Below are 22,149 nucleotides of genomic sequence, written 5' to 3'. Positions count from 1 at the left end.
TTCCTAGACAGTCATTTCCCATTCTGTATGTGTGAAACTGTTCCTTCCCAATTGGAGTACTTTGCATTTGTCCTAAAAGAAATGCTAAACGAGCTGTCTCAATTGCAGTAGTGCCTAAGGAACCCAATCAGGGATCAAGACCCAGGGTTATAAGCTCTGTACTAGCATTCAGGGGGTCCCTCCCCCAGGAAGCTCAGAAACTATAACATTTTATGAGATACTATCTCATGGGGTGGCATCACCATAATAGAGGAGTGCATGTGATAATGGTTAGATTTAATAGCAAAACAACATTCATTCAAAAAAAGAGTATATTACAGCAATACTGTAATATACTGTAGACCTTGTCCTACTAGCTGGGTTCCTGACTAAGTGACAGCAGATCCCATAGCATTCCAAGAATGGAAAAGAGGAATTTTATAACATTCTAAATTGGCTTGGCTTTGTCTCAAATATTTTGTTACAATGGGTGTAAATCATCAGGGCTCGACAAATACACTCGCCTGCTCGCCCAAGGCGAGTAGATTTTGCCAGCTGGCGAGTGCAGGGGCGGACTGGCCCGGTGGGCCGTTGTAACGGGCTGGCTGAAGCTCGCACTACGGGCGGCATGGCCCCATGCAATCCGCCAGCCGGCAGAGGAGCAGAGCGCTGCCGGGAAGGAGGAACCACGGCGATTCTCAGCGCCGGCTGCCTGCATGCAGCTGCGACGCAAGGAGGCGGAGCGCTGGCAGATGCCAGGACACTGGCATGATGTGGCCCTGCCGATTTTAAAGGGCCGCAGCAGCTCGCCTCTGGCTGCGTGTCCCTGGCAGCTGGCTGCGGCGGAGCCAGGCCCCGCCTCACTGGCGAATCCCTTTTGTGTCTTGCGAGCAGGGTTTTCCATAATTTGTCGAGCCCTGTAAATCATCATTTATTATCTGTACGACAGCTGCACTCAGAGGTTCCCATCAGGAACTGTATCAGGCTCTGTATCATCAGCGGACCTCTCAGCCAAGCAGCAATTCATCGAACAGCATCTTTATGGGAGAGAAGAACTTGACTGTCTGTACCAGTGTCACACCTCATATAGCCAGAGGGAATCACTACTGGAACAGAGACAGGCACTGTTGACAAGGTGAAAACCTGAACGGCTGGTAGCTCCTGACAAGTTTAAGGAGCATATAGGACTAAGCCACAGATTCAGAGCCTGCATAGTGAATAGTCTAGTAACTGTTCACAAAAAATAAAGGTGAAAAATAAAATCTGAAAACTGCAGCCACAGCAAACCTATCATTTAACATTTTTCTGTCTCAAGTTAATTGTGTGTGTGATGGAGGAGTCGGAGTGTTATGATCCAGAGCAGTAACTGAGAGCCAACACTATGTGATCCAAACGCCATACATACTTGGTTTTTTTTCTGATTTCTTCCACCAGTTGCTTAATGTGATCCTCCATGAATTCCATCTTTTCATTTTTCCGAGCATGAGCCCTCTGTAGTTTTACTATTCTCTCAATCAAGACAGCCTTGTCCACTTCTGGGAAGTTATCCACAGTTCTTGAAGATCCAGTATTCTCAGGTGAGCGATCTTCATTGCTGCTTCGAACATTAAGGGACCCTATCAACAGTCATGTGTTTATTACAGTGTACACAGTTCTAAACAAAGTACTTTTTGCCAAGTACACTGTTAACACTACATCACCAAGAACCTTTAATACTATAAAACTTTGACCACACTACAGAGTTGTATCAGCTTAACTGTATCATGTTCTAAACAGCTATAATTTCAGAGGGATAGGTGGGTTAGTCTGTTTCAGCAAACTCCTAATTGTTTAAACAGCTATAATTAAACTTTACTGGGAAAAAAAGCTATATATAGACCAGCGAAACTATTAAATACAAAAATGCTGCAGAGTTAACCCTTTCAGGCTGATGGCAGGGAAACTCTGGAAGCAACTTCAAAAGCGATGGGGGAAGAACAAAAGGAAAAGAAAAGGCTACATCTCTCAAACAACCTTATGGGCTCAAGATGCATACAATTAACCTAATTTAAAACTATATGATATCAATTGGGCAAATAAATGCCAACAAAACTGCAGGGGAAAAAAAACATGTTTCATCATGGGCCAACAAGAAATAAAATGTTACATAAGCACATTGGTGCCTTTAAACGTCCCAATTGATTTACCAATTATACAGTGCCAATTGCCAATTAGTGCAATTAAACACTGGAGGCAGCTACTGATTTTTTTGCTTTTGGCAACATGTAAAAAGTGTCATCTAAGCTATCTCTGAACATAAAAGCAGCAAGTTCAAAAAGAGAGTAAAAAAACTAGACCATCTATAAAAAACACAACAGATGGTTACCCCCAGGACTTTCACTACCAAGACTGACAATATTCCATAAGTCTTGGGGTTCTACAGGAGAAAGGTTTGTAGAAGCGCTAAAAAAAGCATTGCTCAAAAGTACATAATCTACAGTAATAACCAATGACTATTTAAAAACAAACACCTTTCATCTGTGCCAGTAAAATAAATTTAGAGTTCTCAAAATTGAACAGAGAAGGTAGAATTGCTAGGTGTTATGTTACCTGATGAGCTGGAACGACTCCCCATACTGCTAACTTCTTTATCGTAACTGCCATTTTCAATCTGATCCAATTTCTTTCGTGCTAACAAAAAACACAACGAGGTTTACCAAAATGGGAAAAAAAATTAAGGAAATGAGACACACAGACACACCGCCCTAATCCAACAGAAACTGAAACAGTCTAAGTCATATATAATCAAACTACTAGTGATTAACAAACCATCTGAACATCACTAAGTGCTTGGTCTAATACCCACTGGATCAGTCTGTCAGTGTTTCTCAACTTTTTTTTATAAAGTACCCCCCCCTTTAAAAAAAAAAAAAAGTAAGTACCCCCAGTACCTACAGTTTTCAGACTTTTTTTTCCCTACCATTGCACCACATTTGTTTAAACAACTTAATCATAGTCGGGCGGGCGATGAAATTTTTGGGTGTAAAAAGTACAAAAATAATAAAGCACTATAAAACTTAACACAAAAATTCAGTTTTCTCCAAATTTCAGTTGTGCTAATATCCCCCCCAGACTTCTCTCAATTACCCCTGAGGGTACTCGTACCACTGGTTGAAAAATACTGGTCTAAGTGAAGAGAATTCTATCGCTGGATTGTCATGAGACTAATACTTAAGCCATGCTTTATTATTGATATGGCATGCTCTTCAAACTGTTAAATGTATGATGCGACACAGCTCTGCAATGTGGAGATCAGTTATTCCGTGACTGCTATCGCTACTGGGAGCTGGCGGCAGTGTCTGTGCCCAGATGTTGAATAGTGCCAGCATAAGAAGTATGAGCACAGGTGTGTTCATACCGGTGTAAGACAGTAAACAGAACTTCCTCTTGCAATATATGAATGGTACACAACAGGAATTTCCACATAAATTCCAAACACTTGAATAAGCCAAACTGCACTCAAAATTAAAGAGTTTATTAACTCCTGTATGATTAATGTTCTTAACTTCCTGAAAGTACAAAATTCATCAGCCTCTTAATGCGTAATATGTATTTAAATAGAAAAAGTGCTTCCTTAATAATAAACAACAAATGTCACCAACAATAACTCTGGCTACCATAGGCACTTAGTAAAGCTTCTGTGGGGTCTTGAATAGACTTCTTTGTAGCGATCAGGAATTGCATGGATGAAGTCTCAATTGTCATATCCCATCTGAATTCACAAAATAGCATGCAAACCGAGAATGTGTGAATCCCTTCCAGTACTTCTATATTTTAATCAAGTCAGCATTTGAAAAACACCACATGTAACATGTCAGCAATTTACTTCCTACGAGATTCAATTAATGGGCCAATCCAGCAAGTCCTCCATCCACAAAACTACTATTTGATATTAAGGATGCCTCTAGGGATTTCACCCTAACAGAACATATGGATGCTGGCAGGAATCCTTCTCTAACAGCCTATGCTAGAAGCAAGGAGGACTAGGTTAGTACACTCGAGTGGACATAGAACTAGATCTGAAAAGAAAAAAAAAAAGTTTCAACCTTGCTGAAGTTGCTTGGTGAGGTCTTTAAGATTTGCCACCTGTTTACGCTTTTGAGTAACTAACTCGTCTTTTAATTCATCTACTTGGGTGTTCAGTGCTGTTAATTCTTTCTGTTGAGAAGCAACCTCTGACTGCAGCGTCTGGACTTCATGTTTGTGTAGCTCTTCCTCTTTTTGCAGTTTGTTTGCCTGAATTTACAATTCAAGAAAAAAAATCTTAGAATCACTAAACAAATATCTGTGTACCATCATCAATATCACCAGCATTTTGCACTTATAGTGCACCTCCCCCTTCAACTGAGAAACTCCTATTTTATACAACATTAATTAAGCCTAATACCACCAAGTGCAGGAAAGCCCAAGGCAGTAAACACGGTATACTATTTATTCCTGAAGTTGGCACAGTATAGAAGATTTAAGATCTAAAAATAATCCAGTTTATAACTTTTCAAAATATATGTGAAAACAACCCATCTTTGCATAGTAAAATGGAATCATCATGATGAGGTTATTACTAATAATTTTTATTTTAGCCACAAAATTATTCTTACAATTGACTGGAGAATGCAGATCAAGCACAAAGGATGCTTTAGGTTGATTTTAAGAGTCATTTTTAAGCAAGGCTCTTCAGCTGTGTCACACTTGATGTACAAAAAAAAAAAATCAAGCTGCAATCCTACATATGCTTACACAATTAAGTGCTTGCAGGGATTTGACCTATTTAAATTTCTCTGTTAAATACGACAGCAATACTCTGGACAATGGGAGAAGCATAAAAAAAGTTCTAGTCTTCCATATGACAACCATGTTCCTAAAACAGGAATAATTTGCAAACGTCGGTTTCACATGCAAATTAAAAACCACTGGGTACAAAGATGAATTAAGGCAATCCAGAGCCCAAGGCATGCCATGATACTGGCCCTGCTACAATTCCACTCCCATTGCCCTACTTGTGCGGAGAACCCATCCTTCATCTACCTAAACGATGGGGGCTAAAGTAAACTCTTCACTCCCAAAGAGGCAGCAGAGTCCCACTCCTAGAGCAGCGGGTCTTCCATTGACAAATACAGGTTATGTTCAGATCACATTTTCCAGGTAGGTGACTGGGCAACAAAATGGCAGATGAATTTTAATGTTGATAAATGCAAAGTAAAAATGCACTGGAAAAAATAATTCCAATTCTATATTAAAAAGGGGGGGGGGGAATGACTAATGTAGCTATTATCATTCAAGAGAGAGATCTTGGAGTCATTGTGGATATTTTTAGGCAGCAGCCAAAAACCCCCCAAAAAACCAGAATGTTAGGAATCATTAAAAAAGGGATAGGGAATATTGCTGCTATGTAAAATCATGGTACTCCTACATCTTGAATACTGCGTACAGATGTGGTCACCTCATTTCAAAAAAGATGTAGTGGCATTGGAAAAAGTTCAGGAAAGGGCAACAAAAACCATTAGGGGTTTGGAATGCCATATGAAGTGAGATTAAAAAGACTGGGACTTTTCAGTTTAGAAAAGAGGAAACTATGGGGGTATATGATAGAAGTCTATAAAATCATGACAGGTGTGGAGAAGTGAATATGGAAAATTATGTACTTGTTCCCATAACATAAGAACTAGGGGTCATCATATGAAATTAATAGGTAGAAGATTTAAAACAAAAGGAAGTATTTCTTCATGCAGTGTAGTAAGCCTTTGGAACTCCTTGCCAGAGAATGTTATGAAGACCAGGACTTTAACAGGGTTCAAAAAAGAATTAGATACATCCATAGAGGTTAAGTCTATCAATGGCTATTAGCCAGGATGGGTAGGAATGGTGTCCCTACCTTATATTTGTCAGAAGCTGGGAATATGTGACGGGGGATGTATCACTTGATGATTCCCTGTTCTGTCTACTCCATCTGGGGCATCTGGCATTGGCCAATGTTAGAAGACAGGATACTGGGCTAGATGGAGCTTTGGTCTGACCCAGTAGGGCTGTTCTTATTCACAGCCATAAGGTCCAGAAACTAACTTTTTTTTTTTAAATAAAAGCTGCAATGCTTCCCTCATTATGACACTGAACAAGAAACTTGGCACAGGCCTTAGAGCCTCTGCATTGATCCAGCCCTGATCAGAGCCTAGTAATACAAAACCTATTTGCATGTTGAACTCACCAGATCATCTTTAGTCTGCTTCACGATTTCCAGCTGGCTCCGTAACTCTCTTTCGCTGTAGGTGAGCTTATCGAGCTGAGTCTGTAAGAAGTTGGTTTCGGACTGCAGCTGTGCATTCTTACTAGTTAGTCTTTCAGTGAATACAAGCAGCTCAGATTCTCTTTTCCTACTGCCTTCAATGTCCTTTTGGAGATCAGTAATCAGAGAGTTCAAGCTGTCCAGTTCTTCCTTCAAAGTGCTGATTTCTTGTTCCTCTCTACCAAAAAGAAGTGCATGTTTAAGGGGTGAATTGTGTTTAAATAAACCAAATGTGAAAATATTAAAAGTGTGTTACAGAAGTGAAATGGCTTTCAAACTCCAAGCCAAAATAAAACTGATGAGCTGCTAGTCATCCCAACCATTCCCCTGGTGATAATGATTAGGGAATACAAGGATCTGCACGTTGTCTGAATTAGAAAATTTCATAACAGCAGTACTGAGTTGTCCTCTCATGGGATGAATCCCAATCAGGGTCAGTTGCTGCTTCCCCTCTGTAAACAGTGTCTACCCGTTTCAAAGTACTACGAGGGCTCTATAAGGGACATGGTGGAAGATATCTGGAAGAATCCCGTGCATACTCCAGGACCCCTGGCCTACTCCTATGACTAAGCCTTGCCCATTTTGTACACTTCGCCCAACAAAGTTGCAGAGATTCAGAATCTGAATCCAGATCCAAGTTCTGTAGCTAATCCCTCACCTCTATAAAGACTATGCCAAAATCCTAGATTTGAGCTGCTTGGGCAGTCCAAATTTGGAAAATCCAAATTTTGTAGCTCAATTCAATTCTATTTCTAACCAATTTACTGAGCTAACTAAAGAGAGTCTTTGGGGACTCTGGTGCAACTAATTTAATTTGCAATTAAGAGGTCAACTACAACACACTCCTTGACTATGCTAGATGATTGAGCACTGATCAATCACCACTAATAAAGCACAGCACAAGAAGATTTATTCTCAGGAGGCACTGAGCAGCTTGCAGAATTAGCCCAAATAAGCCACTACTTTTGCCAGTCTTTCCCAGTTAACTAGCTTGAACGTTCTACAGGAATGATTTCCTTCTTACTCTCTCTTTATGGAAGCGTAATCAATTTTCTTAAACACATTTTAAAATCAATGGGTAAACGAAACATCTTTGCAGACTTTCATAACAATCTTTTGGGAAATATTAGTGTCTAAATATAAATGCATCCCTAGGATGTAAAAAAAATCATGTACATCCTCTTTAAGTGATTTGTTACCATGTGTTCATATAGCATTTGACAATTATTTTAGGTCCAGGTATTACTATAAAACTTCTCTCACCCTTCAATAAAATAATATTGATAGTTTCCTTGAATGAAGGCTGTCCAGAGACAGTAGTGGAAAGAGCATTTAATCAGTAAGTCTTAGTGTTACACAGCCTATTACCATTCACTGTATCTGTTACTTTTACTGAAATCTAGTTAAAGGATTATGAACCAGTGACTAAATTAATCCCTATTGGAACTCTATCAAAATGAATGGCGTTACCACACAGATCAAATGTTGGCCAATACAATTTCATGGGCAATTTTTTCAGCTATCACTTAACCCTAGAACACCTTTTGGCTGAAAGATTAAAAAAAAAAAAAAAAAGTTCTATGAGGAACATTATACAGCTGGGAGAGGATACAAATTTTCTGAATACACCCATAGATCTAATATATTGCTCCCTTTACAATGCTTTTAAAACACAAATGCTCCAGTTCCAAAACAGGAACTGAACATATATCCAAAACAGGAACTGAACACTATCACTAAACACATTTTTAAATATATACCTTTGATGTTGCTCTTGCAGCTGATCTACAATTTTCACTCTATCCAGTAAATTCTGAATCTCAGCCTTCTGCCGATTAATAATTTCTTTGTACTTTGTTAATTCATCTTCTGTTCTCAACCGTTCATCTTCCAGACACTTTACCTAGGTGCAAAAGAACATAAGATCAACTGTAATCTTTATTTTCCCACCAAACTTCAGAAACTGGTAAATTAACTCCAACTGCTCAAAAGTTCTAACTACAGTTACTGTAGTACAGGTTGGTCCTCGCTGGCCTGACACCCTTGGGACCTGACTGGTCCCGAATGAGGGGATTTGCTGGATCAGGGAAGGTCCCTCCCCTCCTGGCCTGTGCTGCCACCAGGTTAGGGCTCCAGCCATCCCTGCTGCTGCTCCAGTCCCAGGGCTATTTAGATGCTGCTGGCTCTGCTGCTGCCAAGGCAGAGCTCCATAGCTGGAGCTTGCAGCCACCTGGTTCCACAACTGGGGCTAGAGCTGTTCAACCAGGGCAGAGCTCAGCCGCCACCTGGCTCCGCCGTAGGGCTGGAACGATGCAGCCAGTGCTGGGGCTGGAGCTCCACGTCCGCTGCTGAGCCAGAACTCCCCGCTGTGTTGGGGAGGGAGGATGCCTCCTCCATATCATCCATTCCACACTATAGCTGGATGGGACGTCTGTTAGGTTACTCCAGCTGAGACAGTTTGTGTTCACATAATCTCTGGACAGATCTTCAGCTAATATTTTGGCCTCCTTTATGCTTTTGTAACAGACCATTGTACATGGTACATAACCAGGAAGGAATCTGCTTAATGAGCTTTTGTGGCCAGGTGTTCATTTCGGATTCAGGAGGCACCAAAAAGGATGGACTTTTATGTTCACCCAGAGAGCTGTGCCTTCTACAGTCATAAGACAGTTCCAGATGGGAAAAATGGATAGTAGTCACACTCAGCAGCAGAAAGGTAAGAATTTACCCCACTCCGCTCCCCAGAACATTTGTCTACAAGTTCTGGTAAATTACAGGATCACAGATCTTAAAATAAAAAAATCTGGATAGTTGTTGGAAATAGTCTGAACAGTTGGACCCATGCTAATAAGGAAGCCTGACTTAACAAGAGCAGAATATACAAAATCAGCAGCAACAAGTAGCATTTAAAAAAAAAAAAAAAAAAAAAAAAAAAAAAAAAAAGAGACAAACATTTCTAATGACTTTCCTGTGAAAGGTGACAAAATTCAAGACTGCAGCATATATTGGTTGTAGTGGTACTCCCTTAATAAAACTGCACAGCTGTGCCATGTAGGAGTAATGCAGCCATCCTCAACTCATACTGACAAATCTCCACACCAGATCACAACGCATTCTCGCTCTTGATGTAAACAAGGCAGATACAGTAGGATCTTTTTTCAAAAATCTTTATGTTCCACCTTCAAACTGCTAGAGAGAACTCTTTAGTTACCTTTGTTCTTAGTGTACGCAGCTCATCCATACCCTCTTTAAATGTCCTCTTCAGGTCCTCCAGTTCTTTTATTTTGGCATAGTGTACCTTTCCACAGAGAGAAAGTATCACAACACTGTCACTTTAGGGGGCACAGGACTTCTCTATCCACTATATGCCTACACCCAGCAATAGAGAATATATTTGCTGCTTGCCTGTCTAACTAGGTTTTCTACCATTCCCAGCACCAAAGTATTGGAGTATGCGTACTTCATAACAGTGAGACACATACACACACTTCCTAACTGTCAGGGTGTTAAAAGGCTGGAATAAATTGCCTAGGGAGATTGTGGAATCTCCATCACTAGAGGTATTTAAGAGCAGGTTAGATAAACATCTATCAGGGAAGATCTAGATCAGGGATGGGCAATAATTTTTTGCCTGGGGACACACCAGAAGGGGCGGAGGGCAGGATACTTCCCTGCTTCCCCGCCCACAGACCACGATTGGTCTGGGCACGGGGCAACACCTTTGTCCCCCTCCTCAGAGGTTCCCCCTAGGCGCCCATGCCCATAGCGGTTGGAGGAGTCGTTACACGCCCCCCCCCCCCCTTCTGTGCCCAGGCCAATCAGGGCTCGGGGGCAGGGGAGCATGAAAGTTTCCTCCCACCCTGCCAGCAGCGTGTGGCGCTTCTAAGCACTGTGCACTCCTGGCAGGGTGGGGGCAGAGCGGAGGAAACTTCGTGCTTTCCTCCACCCCAAGGCCCTAATGGGCCTGGGACAGGGGATCGGCAGGGCCTCTGTGGGCCAGGTCAACCCGGTTGGTGGGCCGGATCCAGCCCGCGGAGGACCCTTTGCACACCCTGATCTAGAAGATACTTGGTCCTGCATACACACACAAGTATTTGTCCTGGGTTAAATGTATATACATTATTAGCTCCCACTGAGTAAGTCACATCCCCAAAATAAATATTAAAAGAACTGTATAACTTTTAAAGTAAAATACTCAAAAGTTTAAAAAAAAAAATCAGCCTAGAGTGCAAAAAATCTGCAGCTCATGTGCAATAATACATGTGCACAAGAGGCCGCATTAAGAGTTGTAAAGGCAACCTTAATTTTGGCATTTCCTAATTTCTGAATGTTTGACTTTGCAACTTTAACATTTTCTTCATATCATTTTTGGGATATAATTTCCCAGGGTTTGTAAAAAAGCAAACCAAAGATAATCAAAAGTTTCATTATGTTTAATCACATTGAACTCCAAGCTGGACATCAACTAAGGCTGTGATATCTTCATTCTTACCACTTCAGTTAAAGTAAATGGTAACAGCTGAAAGCTGTTAGGTTTGGTGGGGCTGCCACTAGAGGGGGATGAGACATTGTGCCATGGGATGCCATAGCATTCCTCTTCTGCCTAGCAAATAGAGAACACTCAAATTCTGGGTTTAATGCCAGGTTCTGAAAGGGAATGTGCTCTAGTGTTAACAGATCCTAGTTGTGCTGTCTATAATAGTAACAATTTTACCTCCAGCTGCTCAGTCTTTTCCTGCATTTGCTTCTCTAGTTCTCCCTTTGTCACTCGGAGTTTTGCATCCAGTTCATTTGATTTAATTTCTTCTGACTCCTAGTTGAATTGGAAGAAACACGCAAATAAAATGTAATTTGAGTGTTTTTCAAAGAAACTCTTTCCCTATTTTATGAACACAAAAGATGCACATTCTTATCACTGAATCTGTGTGATATGTTCTACCTCACATAGTAGTTTTGAATATTGAAAAACCCCACATTGTACTCCAAAGCAAGACTCAAGATCCTACTTTCCCCCTTATTTCTTCTTTATTTATGTCTTGAATTGCTGAAGTTTATAAACTTAATGGTCTGACATTTCACATGTAGCATGCATGCAATAATTTTTCATCTTATTATAACTTAAGATACAAATAGGAAAATATCAGATGTTAAACATATTAATTTCACCTCATGAGAAAGTATGCCTACTTGGTATGTTTTTATCATTTCTTGGCAGTTTTTCCGTATTTGCTCTCCCTCCTCTTTTGCTTGAGTTAACTTTGTCGTTGCATCTTTGAGTCGATCTTTGGTTTCCTAGAAAATAAACCATGAACAACAGGATGAACTTTTGGCATGTCACAGAGCAACATTTTGAATTGGGTGGTTGGGAAAAAAAAGAGGGGGATTATAACCAAAATGTCTTCAATTCTAGTAGAGTTTCCAACTCATGATTTTATTGAGTCACAATATTTGGTATTTTTTCTTCTAATCCAAGCTATTGGAGTATATTATGTGAGAATCTCAGCTTTATTTAAATGAATCTGTTCTTCGCTCTCAAGATTGTGCAAAAACATAACTAAGTAATCCCCAAACCTCAGAAATGAGAACGCAAACAAAAATAATTCCCAATTATTTTAAAATGGTTGTGATTTTAAAGTCAATCTCATATTTTATTGCGTGATGTGACAAGATATTTGAAGACTTGAGTATTCTGCCATCATTAGTATAGTCTAGGTCTATATTTCTCAATGACTGGACCATGGATCAGTGCCAGTCCCTGAGATCTCTCTGTCACAGTTTAGGAAGGCAACAAGCCAGTCCATTGCATGAAAAAGCTTGAGACACAATGGTCTAAGTCACCTCAGTCTTTATTTACTTGTCACCTCAGCAATGGTCTACTAACTCCCCAAAGCTTCCACTACCTCATCTATCACATTCTCCTATTTCAGTGGCACTAGCCACAGATTTTCAAAGCAGGCCAAGGAATTTAGATGAATGGAAAATGTGTCCAACTCCCCCAGTCTGCTTCAAAAAAATTAAATCTTTAAGCTTTTGCTGATCACTCTGCTTAGAAAGTGCTGCACCTCCAACTGTTCAATCATCTGTTTATGGCTCTCCGGAATGGCAACATCACCACTCAAAAACTTCAAGTGGAAAAATCTGCTTTCACCATTGTGTTCCTGTAGCCATATTTCTAAGAGCCAAATTGAAGTCTCCCTTTGGTAACACAGGAAAAGCAAGTGACTTTTAGTGGCTGACTCCTCATTTGAGAATAGAAATCATGTTGACTGAAAACTTCATCATTCAATCTCAGCAATTTTTTACTCTCCATCTCATCCTTCATTCACTATCAACCTGGTAAGTTATTCAGAGAGAGGATCTAGTTATCTTATCTCCCTGTCCTTATAGTAATTAATCTCTCTTTTTGCAATATATATATTTTAAGAGAACCAAATGTAAGGAACCCTATCCAGTTGTGTTTTTCTTTTCAATGAAATTGTTACTGTTTGCAGTCTAAATCACACACACATTCTAAACTGACTCATTCAGGAGAGGGGAGATAAGAAATTCTTAGCAAGGATTGTGTCACGGTGTGTTACGAAAGACAATTAAAAGCACTCGTGCAATCAGAGTAAAGCAGAAATTCCCCTGGCTCTATTCCAGTATCTCTCAATCTTGGTGTGCTGGTGACCTCCCTTGAACTTAAAAACCCCTGTGACCGCCATACTAAGACTTACAGGAGATAGGGGGTACCATTAGGTGGTGGGAAGCAGAGAAATCGCCCAGACCGCATGCCACAGGGGACCCTGCAAAGCAAAGTTACATGCTTCAGTCCCAGCAATGAGACTCCGTCTTAAGCTTGAGTCCCAGAGCTGAAGCCTGAGCCCCATTGTTCAAGACTGAAGCATGTAACTTTGCTTTGCAAGGGCCCCCTGCGGCATGAAGTACAGGCAATTACTCTGCTTGCCATCCCCAATACAACTGTGCTCTTCTCCCCTCTAAATCAGTCCCAGGTTGAGTAGCACTGTTAGTCTATAAAGTGCTACCAGAGTATAACAAAACATGTGGATGGTATCATGAGCTTTCGTGGGCATAGCCCACTTCTTCAGATGACCTGAGTTATCTGAAGTTAACTCTGGTCACCTGAAGAAGTGGGCTGTGCCCACAAAAGCTCATGATACCATCTACATGTTTTGTTAGTCTATAAAGTGCTACCAGACCATTTGTTATTTTTTTTCTGTAACAGACTAACTCGGCTACCTCCTGAAGCTACTGATATACTCGGTCACCCGCTCACTTTTCCACTTCACTATCTATAAAGTGCTATTCCAAAAATCTACGTATAGATTGCCATGTTAAAAGTAAACAAACTATTTTTAAACTATTTTAATGCCCCAAAGTAAGAAAACAGCGTAGTAACTACACGTGCTTGTTACGATCTTACTTCATAATATTGCTTTACTAACCTTGTGTGAATCCATTTCGGTTTTCAATTTGTTTTGGGCCCATTTTACTTTGATGACATGAGAATTAATTTCTTCTTTCAATTTTTCTATTTCTCTGTTAAATCTAGTGGCTTCACCCTCCTAAAAAAAAAAACACACAGAAACAGCCACAGATCATATTTTATCAATTTTAAATGCAGATTTTTATGCAGCTAGAGACTCAGACTCACACGAGTGACAAGTACAGATTTTCATTTTTAAGGCCCCAAACTTGTAAACATTTGCATACTGTTAACCATATTAAACGTTTATAGGATTGGGTCTTAGTGCCTTAATTATCTAGGTCTGGACTGCCAATGAGAACTACTCTCTGTCCATATGCAGTACTGCTACATTTGCGATAAAAAAAAAAAAAAAAAAGAGTTCTAACTGAAGCAATCTTGACTAATTCCACTAGGAATTTCTAGCAGACTTTTTTCCATGGGGGTCTCTTGAATGGAGTTACAGAAATTCATGAGAGACTAGATGTACAGACCTTCTGGACAAGTGACAAAGCCTATGGTTCTTTCTGCAGGCTTAAGGGAAAGATGCACTTGGGGGAGGAGAGGAGTCAAATTGTAGGAGGATATAGCAAAAAACATGAATTTTACTAACCTTTGTGGGTTGTCAGACAGAAGCATTGTGTAACTGGATATCTGATCAAATGGACAGTTACAGTAAACTTCCGATAATCCGGCACCTTTAGGACCCAGGGGGTGCCAGATTATGAGATATGCCAGACTATCGGAAAGGGAGGCTATGAGAGGTTTGGGGTGGGGTGGGGAAGATTGGAGGGGCAGCATTGTGGGACCAACCCGGCAGCCCCAGCTGCTCTGCCCCAGAGCAGTGCCAATTGTCCGGCTGCCTGGAGCACTTCCGGGTTCCAGGTGGTGCCAGACTATCAGGAGTGCCGGACCACTGGATGCCGGACAACTGGAGTTTTACTGTATTAAAAAAATTGTAAGTTGTTTAAATGTCTCTATACATCTTCACTTCTTATAAAAAGTGATTATCTATAGTACAGTGGCTCACAAAAATAAAAAGATGTGCTGTTAGCACTCTACAAACCTCAGTTCAGAACAACACAGGGAATGCAGGAAGATGAAAATAGGACCTCATTTCCCTCCCCCCCCCCCCCGAAAGGAATATATTGACATAAAATGAGTCCTTCACAGCCACCAAGTAAAAGGGAATTTAATAAGATACCTACCATTCAATAATTATGACAGACAAGTGCTTTCCTGATTTAAATAGGGTTTTTTAATCATTTCTTTAAAACAGTGGTTCCCAAACTTTTTGGCATCACGCCCACTTTTTGATTTTTGAGAAACCCTCATGCCCCCGCCCCCAACAGCAGCAAGACTTGTTGAACAAAAAAGGAACTGACGGGCCAAAAAACAAAAATAGCAGCAAAACTTGGGGGGCTGGGGGGGCGGGGAGAGAAGAGACTGGGTCGCCTCACGTGCCCCCGCTCCCCTGGAATGTCTTCATGCCCCCCAGTTTGGGAACCCATGCTTTAAAAGTACCTTGGTTTCATAGAGCTGATGCAATCTTCCTTTTTCCTGAGAAAGTTGTTTGATTTTATTCACATGCTTTTCAATTTCTTTATTTGCATCTCTTAGTCGTCTTTCCAGTAACTCCTTTTCCTTTCGGAGATCTAGAGACTCCTTTTCTCCTCGAACATATTTCATTACCATAGTTTCCTTTTCTTGCCGTGCCTCTTCACATTTCTTGTTTGCCTTTAAACATTTAAATTCAGTCATAAGTTTACATTTCACTACTGATAGTTTTTATACACAAACAATGGATACGATATTCTAACACAGTAATTAAAACATAACTGAAGTCTTAAAGGCCCCAATTCTGTGAGCAAGTTATGCATTGGCTTAACATTACTACCATGACCAGTCCCATTTAAATCAGTGGGACTATCAGAGTTCTTACTATTACAGGTATGTGTTTAAGTATTTGCAAGCTAAAAGCTAAATATTTTATTTAAGCTGCATAATGAGTGAGTTGGTAATTGGCATGTACTTGATGACTACTAAATGGAGAATATATAGTTGTTAATTCCTAGAGTAGAAAAATATTTTGCAGATGTTCAGTTCCAATCCTCTATCATTTCCCTCCACTATATAATTTAACAATCACTTTTCAGATGTATATCACTTCTCACATAGAGACTCTGTGGTCAAGATATTACTAATATTGTTTCCTTAAGAAAATGGAAACAAAAATTAGGTTCTAAAATTCTTGTAGCCCAGAGAAAGCCCTTGTCTTAGCAAAATCTTAAAAGAAAAAACAGATGTTCTTCCAGCAGCATAAATGAAGTAAATATATTATTTCTTTGTACCATTTTAATTGTGCTTGAAAAGATCAGATTTCACTGGTAAGTGTGCATAACTGCTGACTTCTTCCTCCATTCAAAACCAATGTAAATGTTGAGCAAATAAAAATTTACAGGGAACCAACTGTTCCAGAGCTGCTTATTTTTCATAAAATTACACAAATGAAAGTGACTCAGAAAGAACATATGTGAGTATTAGTACCTCTACAAAAGGTTACAAATACTTGAAAGTTCACTAGCCATCAAATTGTATGCATAATTAAATCTTATTGATTAAAAAGATTTTGGAAGCCTTGGTGTATCAATTTTCAACGCACCTGCTTGCAACTCTCCTATAGCAAGCAAATTCTTTAATGAAAGATTCAATTATTACAACAACTTCAAAGGAATTCAAAATTACCTGGTCCATACGAAATGCCATTTCTTTATGCAATTGCTGTATAGTATTTTTGGCTGCAGCATCTTGGTTTACAAGTTTGTCTTTAGCAGTTTTAACTTCTTTTTTGAACTCTTCTATTCTTGATTCTAACTGTAAAACAAACAATAGATAATTAGAGAGAAGAGAGTAAAAGATTCCATACATTTTTACAAACATTTCTTATAAATTAGATGTCACAGTATTTTTAAAATATATACCGCACATGTCAAACTTTAGTCAAACTGCAACAACCACTAGTAACAGCCCAGCATTTTAATTACAATACTAAAGATGAAAGGAATGGAGATCATCTATCAAGTGCTGATTGCCCCATACTAAGCAAAACTTTTGGACTTGAATAACTTATTGTGTGAAAGGATAAAAAGACAAATGCATTATATTTTAAGATTCTTATAATCAGGGATGGTTAGTAAGCCACACACACCTCTTTCACAAATAAAGTGCTGTTCGTGGATCCCTCCATGCCCTGTCGCACCCCACTCCTATTCGCCACCTACCAAACTGCAAAGAGTAGAGCTTGGAACCTCTTCCTTACAGTGGGGTAGGGGTGTCTACCCAGTGGAGTGAGGTGGAGTCTTGGGTCTTCAGCCCTGCAGGGCATGTCTGTTGGGGCTTGGGTTTCAACAGGGATGGGGCTGAAGCCCCAAGTCCTGGCACATGTGCCGCAGCTCTCAAATTGCCGAAGACTGTCACAAGAGGCTAGGAGGGCAAGTAAATTTGGCCGCCCCACTTAAAGCAAGGGAAGCATTTGTAACGTTTCAGTGAAAAAGGACAGAATAAAAATTGAGAGCTTGGCATTAGAGTCTATATTTTTACATAGTTATTTAGAAAGATATCCATGTCCAAAAGGCAAGAGTCAGACAAAACTGTTTTGTCGCCATATCAAAGACTTGGTCCTGCCCTCTAATGCTGTGAGCATGAGAACAACCACACGCACGCACAGCTGGATGATCATACTCCGTCGAACGTCAGACAAGCTAACCAAACACTTACCTAAGAACATCCTAGACATACATTTCTTTAGAAAAAACAAAACAAGCCTAAATCTGTTACTGAAACTCATATAGTTGCTGCCAAGTTCCCTTTCAAGAAGCAATACAAAAGAACTACTTGAATAACTTCTTTAAAGTAATGATATAGGAGTGTAGCCATTTAAAAGGATACCGATAAGCTCATGCTTATTGGCTAACTCAAACGGTAACACTTTTTTTTTTAATTGTATCCTTTGGTATATATGGTTGTGACTACTTTCTTCCACTATTTGATCTGAGGAAGTGGGTCTGGCCCACGAAAGCTCATCACCTAATAAACCATCTTGTTAGTCTTTAAAGTGCTACATTGTCCTGCATTTTGCTTCAACTACCCCAGGGTAACACGTGGCTCCCTATTCAGCTCCCAGCTTGAAAGCCAATTCCTGGCACACGTCGACTCCCACCTGCCACCCCACTCCCAGGGAGCCAGTTGCTACTCCGTGCTGCTGCCTCTGCTGCAGAGGTAGCAGCGTGGGATAGAGCCCACTTAAAAGCTCCTGGGGAGCTGGCTGCCACCCCACAGGTAACCAAGTAACTCTTGAAGTTTTCAGTGGTTACATGATTAGCCAATTACATGCTTTTCAACATCCCTACATTAAAGTAATATATTCTGGAATCGTCCCAAGTGTGCAATATTAAAAGCGTTAAAGATCTGACTCAGCTGACAAAATGGAATTGACAGTAGTACCAGAAAGTCCCACTTGTAATTAGCACTTTCCATTACAGCGCATAAGGTATGAAGTCTCACACAGCAAACCTAAGTTCCATATGCAATCACTGTGTGACAATGGGGACTAGAACAAGAGGCACAGAGTGAGCTGCATTTGTTGGTTTATGCAGAAATTTGTTTCCATTTAACTTGCAATGCTTTTTAAAATGTTAATTCGACTTTGGTCCAAGTGATGGACTTTCAAAAACGCTTTGAGATACATAGAAACATAGTTTGGGGGGAGGGGAGAGGGGTGTCCATCCTACTAATCTGTGTGGCATAGAAATTAATAAGTAAATTTATAACCTTTCTGAAACATCAACATTGATTTTAATATATAAAAATTAGTTTGGACACTATTTCACCCCAGTTTAAAAAAAAAAGTTATAAATGCACGCCTAATAACCATTTGTGACTGTTCTCAGTAACTATTATCTTGAAAATGTCAATGTCATACACAGAAACTTGAAATACCATGCATTATTTGTTCTTGTAATTAGTTATACATACCCCATATAAATTATTAGCATTCTCTTGCGGTATCTACTTTAGAGTATATTTATATACAATATCATCAGAGATTTCTCCCTTTTATGAATTAAAATCTCTCAACTTTTGTTTTTCACTAACAAAAAGGAAAGAGGACAGACTACTGTTTAGATTGTTTCTGAATATCTGTAAGCTATTCAAGGAGACATCTGTAGAAAATTCTTCCTGTAAATCTACACACAATACCTAGTTCCAAAAGGGAGTACAACTTTTTAATATGTTAAGATTCTTCTAATGTCACCAATTTCAACAATGTTTTAAGAGGTCAACAGCTGCAGAATTCTCAGATTCAATTATAATTTTAGCTGTCAAGCTGAGTTTATATATAGGATACCTTTAGCTGGAAATTTGTATATATACTACAATTTTTAAACTAACAAATAATCCTTAAAGGTGGTCTCTCTCACACACGTGTTCTATAGAAAACTGGCAGGCCCAAACAGTAAGGGTGCATCTAGACTGGCATGATTTTGCGGAAATACTTTTAACGGAAAAGTTTTCCCATTAAAAGTATTTCTGCAAAAGAGTGTCTAGATTGGCATGGATGCTTTTGCGCAAAAAGTGCTTTTGCGCAAAAGCATTCATGCCCAGTATAGACGCGCTTTTGCGCAAGAAAGTTCTGATGGCCATTTTAGCCATTGGACTTTTTTGCGCAAAAAATTAAGATGCCTGTCTACACTGGCCCTCTTGCACAAGTATTCTTGCGCAAGAGAGCTTATCCCTGAGTGGGAGCGTCAAAGTATTCTTACATTAGAACGTCAGTGATCTTGCACAAATTCAAGCGGCCAGTGTAGACAGCTGGCAAGTTTTTGTGCAAAATCTTGCCACTCTAGACGCACCCCATTAGTTTTCAGATATATGCAGTATTACAGTGCATACCAAGGTTATGTATGTTTTTCACTTTAGCCATGTTTCTACTTACTGGAGGATCAACACTCTGGCAATCAATCTTCCGGGGTTTGATTTAGCGGGTCTAGTAGAGACCCACTAAACCAAACACTGAAGGTAGCCACAGTACTCCTTGCTGTTGCAAGGAATAAGGGAAGGCAACAGAAGCATTTCTCCCATCAACTTCCCATTATGGAGATAACCCCAAACTTGGCCCAAAGTATGACGACTCCAGCTACATTATTTAAGTAGCTGGAGTTGCGTACCTTAAGCTGACCTTCCCCCTGCAGTGTAGACCTGGCCTTTGAGTATGAATTCTGGTGCTACCTTTTAGTGCACAACACCTTTAAATGGGGGCGGGGGGGGGCAACTATGTGGAGTACTAAGTGCTTTTAACATCCTGTGACCTTCATATGAGATCTGATGGCATTCACAGATTGGGCCCATGGACCCCAATACCAAGAGATGGGGAGCATCTGCAACTCCCACTGACTTCAGGAGACTTCCAGATGCTTAACATTTCAGTGGTTTGAACCCAGTAACTGTATTAAACCAAAGACAGCAGTAAGTGCTTTCAATAAACTAACAAGGCATTTGGGATGGACGAAAATGTCAACAAATGCCTTGGGAGCGTGTTTCCTTTTCTGCTCACACATACAATGCACTTTTCTTATCTGTACCTGTTTAATAATGTTGAGATGCTGCTTTTCCGTTTCTGTTCGTTTTTTCAATTCATCTTTTAACTTGTCCTTTTCTGAACAAATATCTAAAATAAGTTCCTGATGTTTTTTGTTTTCTTTAATCAATCTGTAAAGATAAAATGAAATTGTTTTGCTTTGCTGTCTGTGTGGAAGATATGGAAAAGTGATCCAAAGAATTTTTAACCCAGAACAGCTTTGTTGCACACCCTTATTTGGCTGTCTGCATTTCTGTAGAAGCCTTGCACTTAGCTACACTAACAATCTAGCTGGCACCAACGTAAGTGATTATTTGCATGGTCTCTCTCTCACCATGGCATCAGAGTACTTTCATCACGTAAGTGTAGAGTCACAACAATGGATGTAAACATACTGATATTATCTTCGTTTTATGGTTGTGCAGACTGATCTGCCTTACCTACAGTCACAGAGGAAGCCTGCAACTCAGCTAGAAATTGAACCCAGTCAGGTCCCTTAACCACAAAATTATCTTCTCTCTTCCTACTCATAGGTAGTTCAAAAATTTTAAAACAATTTGTTCCTTTACAACAGTTCTCAACCAGAGGTAGATATATCCCTGAGAGTAATTAGAAGTCATCCAAGAGGTACATCAACTCATGTAGATATCTGCCTAGTTTTACAACAGACTATACAGGCAGTCCCCGAGTTACGCGTATCCGACTAAGGTCGGATCCGCAGTTATGAACGGGGCTTTTCTCGCCCCGGAGGACGGGAGCGGCAGGACGCCCAGATGCGCCACGGTCCGCCGCCCCCGTCCTCTAGGGTGAGAAAAGCTGCTCCCCGTCTCCCTGGTCTGCAGGGTGATGGGGAGCAAAGCCTTGGAGCACGCCCGCAGCGGGACAGCCGCGGCGCGCCTGGACTGTCCCGCTACCCGTGTGCTCTGCGGCTTTGCTCCGCGTCTCCCAGGTCAGCAGACCAGGGAGACGGAGCAAAGCCGTGGAGGACTTGGGCGGTCCCACCACCCCCGTCTCCCTGGTCCGCTGGGGAGGGGGGTGCAGCTAGTGCCCCCCCCCCCCCAAGCAGACCAGGCTTTTCTTGCCTACCCCTGGGGTAGAACAGCTGGGGGCTGCCAGGTTGGTCTTGCAGCGCCGCTCCGGACCAACCCTGCAGCACCCCAGCTGCTCTACCCCAGGCGTCCTGATTCAGCCCCTGCTGGTCAGTTTCAGCAGCGGCTGAATCAGGACGCCTGGGGCAGAGCAGCTGGGGTGCTGCTGGGTTGCTCCAGTAGCGCCGAGGAGCCGCGCTACTGGAGCAACCCAGCAACACCCCAGCTGCTCTGCCCCAGGCGTCCCCAAGTCAGCCACTGCTGAAACTGACCAGCGGCTGACTACAGGAAGCCAGAGGCAGAGTTGCTCTGCCCCAGGCTTCCTGGAATCAGCCGCTGATCAGTTTCAGCAGCAGCTGACTTGGGGACGCCTGGGTTTCTTAAGTTGAATCTGTATGTAAGTCAGAACTGGCATCCAGATTCAGCTGCGGTTGAAACTGATCAGTTTCAGCAGCGGCTGACGCAAGTTCCGACTTACATACAGATTCAACTTAAGAACAAACCTACAGTCCCCATCTTGTACGTAACCCGGGGACTGCCTGTATATGAAGAACTAGCAAAATTAGTACAAAACTAAAAATTCACACAATGACTTGTTTATACTGATCTAAATACTATACATGGCAATGTGTACTGAAAGCACAATATTTACATTCCAATG

General features: G+C 40.9%; 1 protein-coding gene across 4 annotated transcripts in view; it reads right to left on the bottom strand.

The window, feature by feature from the left end:
- CCDC186 (coiled-coil domain containing 186) overlaps window positions 1-22,149 on the bottom strand; it is a 52,254-nt gene that overhangs the window by 6,920 nt on the left and 23,185 nt on the right. Inside the window, exons 3-15 of one of the 4 annotated variants that reach the window (XM_075935442.1) lie at window positions 20,405-20,531; window positions 16,509-16,637; window positions 15,288-15,500; window positions 13,744-13,863; window positions 11,465-11,590; window positions 11,013-11,111; window positions 9,510-9,596; window positions 8,059-8,201; window positions 6,221-6,476; window positions 4,617-4,706; window positions 4,065-4,254; window positions 2,569-2,649; window positions 1,385-1,595 (exon numbers count right to left, since the gene is read on the bottom strand). In XM_075935442.1, coding sequence (XP_075791557.1) covers window positions 1,385-1,595; window positions 2,569-2,649; window positions 4,065-4,254; window positions 4,617-4,706; window positions 6,221-6,476; window positions 8,059-8,201; window positions 9,510-9,596; window positions 11,013-11,111; window positions 11,465-11,590; window positions 13,744-13,863; window positions 15,288-15,500; window positions 16,509-16,637; window positions 20,405-20,531 — 1,872 coding nt within the window. The remainder of the gene's footprint in view (window positions 1-1,384; window positions 1,596-2,568; window positions 2,650-4,064; window positions 4,255-4,616; window positions 4,707-6,220; window positions 6,477-8,058; window positions 8,202-9,509; window positions 9,597-11,012; window positions 11,112-11,464; window positions 11,591-13,743; window positions 13,864-15,287; window positions 15,501-16,508; window positions 16,638-20,404; window positions 20,532-22,149) is intronic. The other 3 variants (XM_075935443.1, XM_006134968.4, XM_006134969.4) reach the window with 3 other exon arrangements.

Source organism: Pelodiscus sinensis, chromosome 8, assembly GCF_049634645.1.
Source record: "Pelodiscus sinensis isolate JC-2024 chromosome 8, ASM4963464v1, whole genome shotgun sequence".
Taxonomy (NCBI): Eukaryota; Metazoa; Chordata; order Testudines; family Trionychidae; genus Pelodiscus; species Pelodiscus sinensis.
This window is presented reverse-complemented; position numbering and strand designations above follow the sequence as displayed.